This window comes from Molossus molossus, unplaced genomic scaffold (genome assembly GCF_014108415.1).
Source record: "Molossus molossus isolate mMolMol1 unplaced genomic scaffold, mMolMol1.p scaffold_m16_p_1, whole genome shotgun sequence".
NCBI classification, from domain to species: domain Eukaryota; kingdom Metazoa; phylum Chordata; class Mammalia; order Chiroptera; family Molossidae; genus Molossus; species Molossus molossus.
This window is the reverse complement of record NW_023425344.1, coordinates 179,290,552-179,304,013: the sequence shown is the minus strand read 5'-3', so window position 1 is coordinate 179,304,013 and position 13,462 is coordinate 179,290,552. Positions and strand designations below refer to the sequence as shown.

Below are 13,462 nucleotides of genomic sequence, written 5' to 3'. Positions count from 1 at the left end.
GAAGTTGGAGTGCAGTTATTGTTGGGTAATAATATAAATAGTACATAATGTTGACATATATATATATATATATATATATATATATATATATATATATTGGCTTCCATTTCTGTGGTTTGCTTTGTGTATTTTCTCTGTTACTTTTTTTTTTTTAAATAATTTTTCTTTATTGATTTTAGAGAGAGAAGAAGGGAGAGGGAGAAAAAGAGAGACATCGATGAGAGAGAACATTGAATGGCTGCCTCCTGTATGCCCCCTACTGGACATGTGCCCTGACCAGGAATCAAACTGGTGACTTCTTGGTGCATGTGTCACCACAACCACTGAGCCACACCGTCTGGGTGTTCTTTTTTTTAATTAATTAATTTTTTCTTTATTGGTTTTTAGAGAGAGAGAGGGAGGGAGAGAAAGAGAGAGAAACATCGATGAGAGAACATCGATTGGCCGCCTCCTGCATGCCCCCCACTGAAGATCAGGCCCACACCCCGGGCATGTCCCTGACCTGGAATTGAACCGGCGGCACGTTGGTTCATGGGTCGATGCTCAACCACTGAGCCACACTGGCCGGGATACATTTTTTTTAATTAATTAATTTTTTTTTCTGGAAAATAAGGAGGAGAATATCTTCCACGATTGCAGCCCCCTGGGTGGCCTGAGCTCATGCTGCCACCCTTGAGCTCACAATACTGGGCAAAACTGAGGCAGCCAAGACCCCCGTTCTCAGCTGGGCAGAGGGCTGAGTCAGCCTGGCTTCAATCAAGGGGAACAAGGACCATGTGGGATTGTGAGCAAAAGCAGTGTCTGTTCCAGGTTTTCCTGTGAAGAGCCTGGATGAACTATCTGCACCTGAGTGGCATTAAGTTATTCTTTTTAATCCTTACCTGAGGATATTTCCATTGATTTTTATAAAAAATATGCTTTTATTGATTTTTTTAGAGACATAGAAACATCAATGTGAGAGAGAAATATTGATGTGAGAGAGAAACATCAATCAGTTGCCTCCTGCACACCCCCTACTGGGGATCAAGCCTGCAACCTGGGCATGTGCCCTGACCAGGAACCCAACTGGGACCTCTCAGTCCACAGGACAGATGCTCAATCCACTGAGACAGACCAGCCAGGCATTTCCATTGGTTTTTAGAGAGACTGGGAGGGAGGGAGAGAGTGAGAGAGAGAGAGATTAATTAATTGCCTCCTGCACTGGATGGGGGCTGGAATTGGACCTGCAACCCAGGTACATGCCCTTGACTGGGAATTGAACCCATGACCATTTGGTGCATGGGCTGACACTCTAACCACTAAGCTACACTGGCCAGGGCTAAATTAATTTTTAAATAGTAACATATTGCCCTGCCCTGGCTGATTTTGCTCAGTGGTTAGAACGTCAACCCACAGACCAGAGTCACAGGTTTGATTTCAGTTAAGGGCACATACCTCTGTTGTGGTTTGGTCCCTGGCCCCGGTCAGGGTTTTGTGAGAGGCAGCCAATCAGTGTGTCCCTCTCACATCAATGTCTCTCTCTCTCTTTCTCTCTCTCTCTCTCTTTCTCCCTCTCTCTTTTTATCTCTCCCACCCACTCTGTCTGAAAATAAATGGAAAAAATGTCCTCAGATAAGAATTAAAATAAAAACAACAACAACTGTAACATACCTAGTCTCTGGGTAAAGGTGACAGAGTTGTCTACAGCTTTTCACTGACTACGTTCAGCCTGTCTAGCAAACTCGTCCAGATTGAATATGCTTTGGCTGTAGCTGGAGGGGCCCCTTCAGTGCGAATGGAAGCTGCAAATGGGATGGTATTAGCAACTGAGAAAAAACAAAAATTCATTCTGTGTAAGTGAAGTGCACACAAAGTGGAGCCAACCCCCAAACGGACAGGCCATACAGGCTCTGTGCCTGGTGGCCCAGACTGCAGAGTGCCTGTGCACAAAGCTGGGAACTAGCTCGGCAATGTTATCCTGTGTACCCGAGAACCCGTTCCCACAGTGCGGCTGGTGCAGAGAGTAGCTTCTGTGATGCAAGAATAGACCCAGTCAGGTGTGTTCATCCATTTGGAGTTTCTTTACTAATCTGTGCTTTGAATGAGGGACAACCATATCTGTTTCGGCCAGCTCTCAGCAATCCCTCAGCCCTCTGTTAGGCTTCTGGTCTCTCTGCACCTCAAAACTGTGCCAGACCTTTTGCCTAGCCCTAGAGCAGCGGTTCTCAACCTGTGGGTTGTGACCCCTTTGGGGGTCGCCTAAGACCATCGAAAAACACATATTTCTGATGGCGATTCATAACAGTAGCAAAATTACAGTTATGAAGTAGCAATAAAAATAATTTTATGGTTGGGGGTCACCACAACATGAGGACTGTATTAAAGGGTCGCGGCACTAGGAAGGTTGAGAACCACTGCTAGAGGATGTGACCCCACCCCCACCCCCACCCCCATGAGAGGTACCTGGGGTGAGCTTCAAGGTGTCTGTTCTATGCCAACCCTGTCTGCCTGCCCGGAGGAGGATGGGCTTCCAGCGGCCTGAGTCCTTGATGCTGTCTTGGCCTTCCCCTCTCTCTGTGCTCACCCCAGCCGTGCTCATACCCTCCTGCTCACTCTCCCTGGACCCCCCTGCTCTCTGGCCCAGATCCCCCCTCCAGGCTCTGGACATAGCTCCCTACTTGTGTGCTTGGGTGTTCACTTCCTTGTTCCGTCATTGCCTCGGCCAGGTGAAGCACACAGTAGGTGCTGCTCCTGTCCTGGGAAGCCCTGACTAGGGCAGCCCTTGGCCTCTGGTGTGGGCAGCTCTGGGAAAAACACTCTGAGTCACCTTTGCAGCCACCAGGGAGAAGAAGCCTTCCTACCAGGGAGACCCCAGGGGTTCAGTTCCACAAAAGGGTTCACCTTCCACTGCTGGGCCTGAAGCTGGAGAGCTCTAGAGCCCCAGGCTTGGGTATGCCCTGGAGGGCAGGATGCAGGGTGGGGCCCCAGGCCAGCTTTCCTTCTGCTTCCTGATGTCTCCAGAGGCGTCGGCGAGGCGGGGCCCAGACTTTGCCCCTGGCACCTGGAGCCTGCCCAGGGCTGGCCCCTCTGGCCCCATCTCATGCTCTCTGAGTCTTCTCCACCCGGGCCAGGCCTGACCTGATCTGAAAGGCCTGAACACACTCTAGTCAGAAGGAGTTAGCACAGCAGTTTCTTTAAAAAAAAAAAAAAAAATTATTTTTCTTTATTGATTTTAGAGAGAGAGAGAGTGGAAGGGAGAGATAGAAAGAGATAGAAACATTGATGAGAGAGAACATTGATTGGCTGCCTCCTGCATTCCCCCCACTGGGAATTTGGCCCACAACCTGGGCATGTGCCCTGACCGTGAATCGTACCGGCAACCTCTTGGTGCACGGGTCCACGCTCAGTCAGGGAGCCCCACCGGCCGGGCATCACAGCAGTTTACTGAGGCAGGAATGGCCATGGGGGAGCAGAGGGAGTGGGTTTATAGGAAAGGAACACTGTGCTCTAAGCCACCTTCTTACCCCTTCGCATTCGGAGGGCCGCCTGGTAGCTGGGCTCTCATGCCATCTAGATTTGCCCATCCTCTTCCTCAGTACTCATCTGCCCGCCCAGGGCTGGCTAGTGGCATGAGTGACCTCTAAGGGCTCAGCTCCAGTAAAAAAGAATTGTTCCCAGGCTCTGGGATGTGAGCCTGGAACTGGGGCCTGGTGGGATCCAGAGGCAGGTGAAGCACAAGGACTACTTCTCGGAGCACCAATCTAGCTAGAAACAGACGGCAGCCAGCTGGATTTCAGAGGGGTAGGGCATGGGGGTGGGCGTAGGCAGGGAGGACTCCTGGAGGGGGTGGGACAGGAGCCTGGCCTTACAGGGCAGGAAACGACAATGAAGGGAGGCACTGAGTGGATGCTGAGGGGGTGCCTCAGGATCTCCCCCACCAGGTCACAAAAGTCTCCATACCCTAGAGGTCTTCATTGTATTCAGTCCCCAGCAGGCTGGTGGGAAGCAGCCTCTGGGGTGCCTCAAGAATGCTGTGGTGGTAGCGTCCAGAAGGTGGCTGTCACGGTGACCTGAGGCAAGAAGAAAACTATTTCAAGCTTTCTCTGGGTCACATGTTGTTATAGATGCCTATGGAGGTTACCTTGTTATTTCATTTCATCTGCCAGTGACTCGTGAACAAGTACAGCTCATTTTACAGATGAGGACCAGAGACATACGGGCCTTACCTCAAGCCACACAGCCAGCAAGGGGTGAAGTTAATTCAGAATCCACAACTCTACTTGCCTTATTTTATGGCAAGGTTGAGGAAGGGCAAGGGCTGGAGTGCTTGTATTGAACCATCATCCACTGTCAGGGGCAGCCATTCTGGAAAGAGTGAACAGGGTCCGAGGAGTGCAGGGTCCATTGGTGGGGCCTCTGCCAGGTCTGGGCTCCCCAGCTCCGCATGTGATCCAGAGGGTCTTTCCTCCCTTGCACACTTCCCTCCTCTTTTCTTCCTCAGTAAGAATCCCCAGACTTGCAGTGATCTTGTCGCCAGGGTTGGCTCCGGGTCTTTGTACCATAGACCCATAATTCCTTCCAAAGGGAACAGATGTGACCTGGATGTGTGAAGTATCTGGGCAGCTGGTGGGGTCGGTGGGAAGAGCGCTGGGCAGGAAGGCAGGTGCCCTGCTGGCTTCAAACAGGCCACCAGCCTAGGCAGATGGGGCTACCTCTTTGGGCCACCTCATCTCCATTCTGGTGGAGTTGGGAGGTGGGGATTATGGAGACTAGAGGTAGACTGGAGGTAGGGGGCTGGGGAGCATCAGGGAAGAGGAAGACCGCTTTTCCCCAAAGCCTGGTTCTGTAGCTCTGCTGCCCTCTCGTGGTGGCACGGAGTAACAGAGACAGGATCCCATGGAAAGTCATGCTGGCCATCTCCGTGCCTCCCCCACACAGGGAAGAGGGGTTCGGTCTTAGTGACCTTTACCAGCCACCGCCTTCCTCAGGGCTGCTTGTGTTCTGGGTGAGAGAAGGCAGTCATAGCCTATACATAAGATACCCACAGCTACGCCCAGGATTGTATGCATTCATTCTGCAAGTGGTGGAGGGTCTGTAGTCTGCAAGGCCTTGTGCCAGGCCCTGGGGATTAAGAGGTCCTTGGCACACCATTTCTGCCCTCAGAGAGCCTCTATCCAGGGAGAGAGCACACAGGCAAATCACAGACTCTGGAGAAAGTAGAAAATGTGGGGGCTGCTCCGATGTGTGACATTGTAACCCTTGGGAAGTACATAGCCAGAAACTGTGGGGCCCTGACTGTTGGTTTGTCCTGGGCACATGGGCTTCCAGCCTCATGGGCTTAGAGGCCTTTCTACTAGGTCAGTGGAGTCTCCTCGCAGATCCTTCCAGAAGAGCTGGGTCACCCTCCCCATGGGATGGCTGGATTTCTGCCCGTGCCTCCTGTTCCCCTGGCTAGGAATGGGACGGATGGAGATAGCAGACCTTGCCTTGTCCCTGCGGCCTTTTCTACCTGTACCCTCCTCCTCAGACCTGGTCTGGGAGCCCTCGTTCCAAACATGATGGAGAACCTCAGGTCCAGGGTATCTACCCGCCTCAGGCTGGTACTCTGCGGGCCTCCCAGCTCCAACATGTGTGGGTAGCTGGTGAGAAGCTTGACTGCCACCCCACTGGGGCCCTGCCCCTGGCCTTTGGAGGCTCTGCTGTAACTCGGCAGCCTGGAGGGGGGGCACCTTGGAGAAGGTGGGAGTATCTTCAGTGAGTATCAAGGAGCCTGGATGCGTCATGTTGCTGGGAAAGTAGACGAGTCTGACTCAGTGGGAACATCCGTCAGGAAAGGAAGCGATAGACAACGCTGGCATTTCCAAGGGGACTCTGGGGCTATGGAGAGTGGGTGTGGGGTCAGGGGTGCTGTGTGAAGGCCTGGCCAGGAAAGAGACTAAACATGGTGCGGAGGGGAGGGCAGAGGGGCGGTTCATCTCGGGCTAGTCTAGGGAAGACGGAGGGCAGTGGGGCTGTCTGCTCTGGAGACAAAGGGAACAAGTCATGGCATAGGATTAGGGAAACTGAGGCCCTATCAATTGGGGATGTAGGGAATGCAGGGACTCTGACCCTTCAGGGCCCAGAGGCTCTCAGAGTGGGACTGCCAGGTGAGTGGCTGCCCCGGGCAGAGGGACCAGCCTTAGCTGTACAGGGAGAGTTCAGGCGGAGACTTTCCCAAGAAAGGCTGCTTCCTTCCTCTGGGTCAGAGAGGCTGAAAGAGCAAGTCCTAGAGAGCAAGGCCAGGGGGGCCCAGAATTAGGAGGCTGAGGAGGGAAGGTTGGTGGCCATCGGTGAGCGGTGGTGGCAAGGGCCCCTCACCCTGCTCCAAAAAGAGACACCAACAGCCGAGCCTCCCAGGAGGGGATGCACTTTAAAATACAGGAAAGAGCCCTGGCTGGTTTGGCTCAGCAGTTAGAGCATCAGCCTGTGGTCCAGAGAGATCCGGGTTTGGTTCCCACTAAGGGCACGTACCTTGGTTGCAGTTTGTCCCCAGCCCCAGTTAGGTCAGGGCCATGTGGGAGGAGGCAGACACTTGATGTGTCCCTTTCACGTTGATGTCTCTCTCTCTCTCTCCTTCCTACTCTATCTGAACACACAAAAAAATGGAAAAATGTCCTCAGGTGAGGATTAAAAAATAATAATAATAATAATAAAATCTTAAAATAAATAAAATACAATACAGGAAGGACGAGGTTCCTAAAAGAAGAAATGACTGATAGTATTACTTGAGGTATGATGTAGTATTTGGTAGTGTGAGGAGGAGGGCTTCTTGATCCTTTCTCATTATTTTAACTAGGGCCAGTGAGGAGAGTGAGGGGAGGCTCCTGTGAGGTGGGGGCCCTCAGACGGGGAGCCGGGTGGGCGGGGTCCTGTGGGCCTTTCCCTCTAATGGGAGGGTGGAAAGCTGCCCATCTGTCTGCAGGCAGGCCCAGGCCAGGCCTTGTGGGGCACAGGGCCTTGGGGAAAGCAGGGCCTGGGGCAGCCAGGTCCCCTGTGTTGGCTCAGCCTGCCAGGGAGAGGTCCCTGTTGGTCTGTCTGGGGACGCTGGGGCAGGGCAGGGAGAGGTGCTGGGCAGGACCAGCTGGCTGCCGGTGCCCGGGTCCTCGCCCTCGGAGAGTGGATGGGTGGGGGCAGTGGCCGAGGCGTTCCTGGCTGGGAGCCCAGAGCAGTCTTTTGTAATCACAACATGATCTCGTGTGCTGAGCAGCAACAGCGGCCGGGAGAGGCCGGCAGAGGCCTGGCTCCGGTGGCTCCGGCGTCCCTCCTGCTTTGGCTCTCCCGGGGCTGCTCTGGAATTCTCCTCGTGCCCGCTGCTGCCATGCACTCAGCTGTGAGTGGCATCTTGCCCTTGGTGGAGGGCTTCTGGGGCTGGGAGAGAGTTGAGACACCAGGAAGCCATACTCTGGTGGCAGCTGGGGACAGCTGGGCCTGGGAGGAAGAGGGCTGTGCCTAGGCAGGCGGGGGGCTGGGAAGGGGCATTGGTGACAAAGGAGACCTTGCAGCCAGACAGGGAGGGACAGGGGCCTCCCTGGAGCTGGCTCTCTCTTGTGCCCACTGCCAGCAGCTCACTGTCTAGAGAGGCTGGGCCCCTGGGAGCGACTCTTTCCCACAGGCTGGACACAGGCCTGGGGAGGGGGTCCAAGGCTGGGAGTTCAGGACGGATCAGGGGCCTCTCCTTTTACTGTGGTTCTGGGCCTGGGAGCTGAACAGCTCACTCCCCGACCTCCTGAATCCCCTGGCAACTTCCCAGTCAGGCAGGTTCTGCTGCCAGAGCCATTTATAACTCCAGGCTGCGCACAGTAGTGGAGCTCCCAGGGGAGCTGGGGGAGGGGCAGCCCACTGAAGGAGCTGTGGGCCTGGGTGTGAGGCCTGACGTGAGCCTGAGAATGCAGAGCGGTGGGCAGAGAGGCCTAGGGGTGGGGGCTTGGGCCTTCTCTGTGCTGTCTCCTCTTGTGACCCAGGCTCTGGGTCTGCATCTGTTCCTTGGCTAGTAAGAATCTGGTTGGGTGGGAAAGTTGGGGCACCGGTAAAAGTTGGGCCCCTGCCCTCTGCAGTGGCCTTCTGGGGCTGAGCCCCCAGTGAGCAGGCAGGAAGAGAAGAGTGCAGAGCTGGACCGGAGGATAGTTGCTCTTCGCAAGAAGAACCAGGCCTTACTACGCAGGTACCAGGTGAGTGGGCTGTGCCCGGGGCCGGGAGGACTGACAGGGCTGGCACTCCCCGTCCCACACACAGAGCCGTGTGTGGAGGTCTCTCCCTGAAGGCTCAGCCCGGGGCCAGGGCTTGGGTGGGTGTGGTCCATCGTGGAGACTCTGTGAGCAGCTTTGGGACTCCATGGTGTGGTGCCTCTGCCCCCTGGTGTCCCACAGGTCTCTCTCTGTGTAGGCCTGTCAGCGTCTGTGTCTCTGTGCCTCTGGTGGCCATGCCTGTGCTGACCCCAGGCCCTCCCACAGGAGATCCAGGAAGACCGTCGGCAGGCGGAGCAGGGGGGCATGGCTGTGACCACGCCGGAGGTCCTCCGACCTGACAGTCTCACCATCACCATCAGCCAGGTTCCTGGTGTAAGCCCCCCCGCGAGATAGGACAGGGCAGCAGGGAGGTGGACGCCCAGCCTGTGTCGGGGAGGACAACCACCCCTGATCCTCTGCTTTCCCACTTACAGTTCTGGGGTACTCTCCAGCTTCCAACCTCTTGCAGCCCAGGCCACTGCTATACCCCCGTCCCCAAAGGGCCACAGCTGAAAGGTCAACAATAGATGCCTCCTCGTACCCTGTTCCAGCCCACAGCCCTGTACATGTGCCTCAAAGCACAGGCTACTCCTGAACCCCCAGCCCCAGGGCTCGGAGAGTTGGGGCTGAATGCTAGGGACAGTGGGTGAGGGACAAAGCCCCATTGTCCAAGTGCTCTAAACTTCCCAGCTCAGAGATGACGGGTCTCTGTGGCATCTTGGGCCCCAGGGTGGTTCCAGGCCTTGATAACCTAATGCCTCTGGCATGTGAACACCCCATGGAGTCAGCTTCTCTGTGGGCACTCCAGGGAGGGCCAGGGCGGGAGCCCGGCCTGGGGAACCACCCGAAGGACCCAGCCCCCAGCTTCTGCCCAGCACTGCCCACATGGTCTGAGGGCAGAGCACCTCGTTCCACAGGAGAAGCGGGTGGTCAGCCGGAACTGGACAAGGAGCAGCCTTGGGCCTGGAGCAGCCAATGAGATGCTCGAGGATGAGGAGGTGGAGGACCACACCGACACTTTCTGCTTGGGGGAGCGGGTGGAGCTGGCGGTGACTATGGAAAACAAAGCCGAGGTGAACAGAGTGGGTGAGGGAAGCCCAGGGAGCAGGTGTGTAGCCTCTTTGCCCAGCTCTGCCACATTGCCCGTACTCACCTCCCTAGGCCAAGCGGATCGTAAGTGAGAAGCCCACCAGAGCAAGGAACCAGGGGGCAGAAGGGTCACCTGGAGATGGCGTGGGCTGGGGCTCCTTCACGCAGATGGTCGGCAGCTTGGATTCTGCACGGAAAGTATATCTTCAAGAGGGGATGGGTACATGAATGTGGTGGTGCCCGATTGGGGGAGGCCAAGAAGCCGAGTTATATGTGTCCCCCATCTGTGGGGACATGGCCAGGCAGCACTGGCAAGAATTCCTACCCCTTTTTCCTTCCTTGGTCCAGTTCCTATGTTGGGTGGGCCTTGCAGTGAGAGACAGGGTAAGCCAGAGTTGTGATCCAGCTCCTCACCCTCCCTGGATCTCTGGTGGCAAGGGGGTGGGGGCCTTGGGTGGGGCCAGGAGGGTGCTGGGGACTGGCCATGTGCCAGGTTTGACCTCTAGGTGGCAGCAGCACCTAGTCCTGGCTCTTGCTCACAGCCACTGGGAGCTCCTCCACTTGGCCTGGCCACACCCCTGCAACAACCCTCTGGATAGGTGCTATTATTTTTATTTTTATTTTTAAATCCTCACCCGAGGATACTTTTTCAAATATCTTCAGATAGAGTGGGAGGGGGAGAGAGAGAAAGAGAAACATCGATGTGAGAGGGACACATTGACTGGCTGCCTCCCACATGACCCCAACCAGGGCCGGGACAAACTGCAACCAAGGTACATGTCCTTGACCGGAATCGAACCCTTGAATCTTTGGTCCACCGGCCGATGCTCTAACCGCTGAGCCAAACCAGCCAGGGCGATAGGTGCTATTATTATCCCCATTTTACAGATGAGGAAATGATACGCAGAGAGGTTAAGTAATCTGCCCAAAAGACAGACAGCAAGTGGATGGTAACTGTGCCAATGGCAAACAGCACATTAGAGACGAAAAACATCTAATATTTAGATGGGGACAGCAAAACCTTGAGAGAGGAAGGGGTTAGTAGACTCTGATTTACACTCCAAGCCCAGGGCTCTTTCTACTTCTACCCCGTGGTTCTGAGTGTCTTCTCCTGGCAGGGCGCTTGGGAGCCCCGGGGTCCAGGCCTGGTCCCAGGCTCAGCTCCCCGTCGGCCAGTGTGCGGGCCCCTTGAGGTGGGCTGGGACTATGCCCAGTGGAAGCAGGAGCGAGAGCAGATCGACCTGGCCCGCCTCGCCCGGCACAGAGATGCACAGGGCGACTGGCGCCGCCCATGGGACCTGGACAAGGCCAAACCCACGTGGGTGGCAGGACAGGGAGGCTTGTTGGGCTGACCTGCTGTGGGGCTTGGGGTGGGTGCTTCTTGGAGGGATGGTGGGACCCTACCCAGGATGGTGAAGGTCTGCCTGGGCCTTCGGGTCAGGGCTCTGTGTGGGCATGGGTCCCCCACCTTTCTTGGGCCCGCCATCTCCCTGCTGCCCCCAATTCTGGCACCAGGTTGGGGAAGGTAGAGTAGCTGTGGTCTTGCTGCAGTCTCTGTCCTCCCTGCACCAGCAGCCTCACTGCCTCTGTCTCCACAGGCTACAGGACTCCAGCAGGCCTCGGGGAGAGGGCCTGGGCAGGGCAGGCGGCACCGGGGGTGAGCCAATGCCTCCCCTCCCCCTCCTCGGTCCTTTACACCCTTCTCCCTCTTCCTCTCTTTTCTCTGTCTCTTGGTTTACCACTTATTTTTAGAGCTGGAAAGAAGCTAGAAGGACATCTTCATTCCTCTCCCTTGCTATCAGAAGAGGTCACCATGACCTCCCTGCCCACCCTCCAAAACCCTAGCTCTTACCCCAGGCTCTGACCTCAGACGCCAGGGGGGAGACGGCTCATGAGGAAGTCTGCGCTGGGTCCTGCTGAGTTGTTGGTGCCACATGGGTGAAGGCCCTCGTTTCCCTGCCCCTGGCTGGGGAGGAGCAGGGCTCTGCGAATCACTGGCCCCTTATTTTACACATGGGGGGGGGGGGCGCTGGTGCTGGTGCTGGAGAGGCTGGCCAGCCACTCGGCCAGAGTGGCAAAGTGAGCACAGGGACCCAGCTCTCTGATCTCCAGACCAGGGCTCAATGTGGGACCAAGACAAGGACCAACAACTTCCTGGTCCTGGGAGAACTGGTGTCCCTGCTCTAAACTGGTGTTTGGATCCTTTGTCACCTCACCCTTTACCCACTCCTTTGCCCACTTAGGTCCCAGGAGCCACCGGAAGCCACAGCCCCCACCATTGCCTCCTGATGGCAAAGGTGAGTTGGGAGAGGAGGGGGAGCAGGGTCCCGTGAGCTGGTGAAGGAGCTGGACTAAGGTCCTTGTCTTGCCTTGATCTGTGAACAATTTCTTGCAGGTGGTACCAGTCGGGGTGGGCAATCTAGCAGACCCTTGGTGGCACCGGCCACACGCAGCAAAGCCCGAGGGACGGAGAGGCTGACTGGCAGGGCCCGCAGGTAACAGGTGGCCGGGAGCAAAATCAAGGGAGGCATCAGGGCCTCCTGATTCCCTGGCTCTCCTTCGCCCCTGGGAATTGAGGACCCACACTGGTCCAGGTGCCTGCTCTGGCCCTCGGGGCCTCTGCCTCCTGGTTGACTGCTGACTTCTGCCCGGTGGCAGGTTAATGAGATGCAGGGAGAGGCCATCGGCAAAGGCAGCGGCAGCAGGAGCCTGGTGCCCAGGGAGGCCAGTGGTAATTACAGCAGTTACCTTCCTGTGGGAAGTCAGGTGTCTTTCCCAGACAGCGCAGGCGGGGACATGCCTGGAGTCTCCACAGAACTCAAGATGCTGCAGGCCTGGCCACGAGATAGGGCTAAGGAGGGCAGTGCTCAGAGGAATCGGCTGAATTTGGGAGCAAGACGGGCTGGAAGAGAAGCATTTTAGAGCTTTGTTCTGGCACCGATGCTCCCGAGACCCTGGGGCACATGGACCACCAACTATGGTGCTGGTGACGTGAAGCGGGTGGGTAAGAGGAGCGCCTGCCGTTTGCTGTGTTTCTACAGGTGGGAGTCCAAGGAAGACAAGGAGGAGGTGGGGAGCCAGGAGGTGGGTACCTGGACAGAGGATGGGATGAGGTGGGGACACGAGCCCTGGATTTGCCAGCCAACAGGGCCAATTTCTTGTTTCAGGGAAGTCAAAGCACCAGCCAGACTCAGACCGAGAAGGAACATGCACAGGCACAGAGCAGGATGGAGCAGGGCAGACCCCCGAGTGTCCCGGCAACCAGCCCAGCTCCGGCATCCCCAGAGGGGCCAAAAGGGGAATCAGGAACTTCAACAGCCAGTCCAGTCCCTGGCTCTCCACAAAACACTGACTTGGTTCCCCTTGACCTTTCCCGAGGAGGCACCAGTAGCCCTGGGCCTGGGAAGAGCGTGTGTGTGCTCAGTTCAAAGCCTGGGGCCCAGGAGAATCCTGTGTCTGGGTCAGATGGTTCTGAACAGCCCCTGGGGTGGAATGATCCCCACGCTGAGCAGGAAGTCCAGACTTGCTCTGAGCCACAAAGAGCAGCAGGGCCCCTAGAGCCCAGAAAAAACAGGTCTGGCAAGGCTGGGGCCCTGCAGGGCCTGGCACCACAAAGCAGGCCCCCCAGAGGAACTGGCCAAAGAGCGAGGGGCACAGGCGGTGTGAGGAGCAGAAGAGGGGGCCCTGGCCCTGCAGGGAGATGCTGAGCAAAGCTCCCGGGAGCAGGGGCACCAGGCTGGGCAGAGAAGGGAAGAACACAGTCAAGAGCCTTCTTTGTAATGGGCGTCTGGTTGCTGTGGCTTGTAGCAGTCTGGCTGAACAGTCTGGCAAACTCTCTGACAGTGACATTGTGAGGGCAAAGAGCTGTCTTTCCCTGCACCTCGTGTGCACAGCCCTGCACACGTGTGTGTTTTCACCTGCAGGTACAGCCCCTAGCCCCTGGTGTATTCCCATGCCACACCGGATCTCTGAGGCTGGTAAGCCCTGTTTTGAGTCTACTGCTGCCTAGGCTACAAGCTTCCCCACATGGCGAGAGGGCAAGGCTGAGAAGCACTTAGCACCTGGCTTGCACAGCCGCCCACTCCAGCTGCCAGCTTTCAGCTCCTGGGGTGCGGGCAGCCTCAGCAGCT

General features: G+C 56.4%; 1 protein-coding gene across 1 annotated transcript; it reads left to right on the top strand.

Annotated features, from left to right (window-relative positions):
* Window positions 1–7,189: 7,189 nt before the first annotated feature.
* CCDC9B (coiled-coil domain containing 9B) lies at window positions 7,190–13,260 on the top strand. The gene is made up of 11 exons (XM_036247678.1): window positions 7,190–7,348; window positions 8,073–8,186; window positions 8,469–8,576; window positions 9,161–9,316; window positions 9,405–9,530; window positions 10,451–10,650; window positions 10,931–10,989; window positions 11,576–11,629; window positions 11,728–11,827; window positions 12,374–12,416; window positions 12,500–13,260. Exons 1-11 carry the CDS (start codon window positions 7,205–7,207, stop codon window positions 13,037–13,039), a joined length of 1,644 nt encoding a protein of 547 aa, XP_036103571.1. The 5' UTR covers window positions 7,190–7,204; the 3' UTR covers window positions 13,040–13,260.
* Window positions 13,261–13,462: the final 202 nt, after the last annotated feature.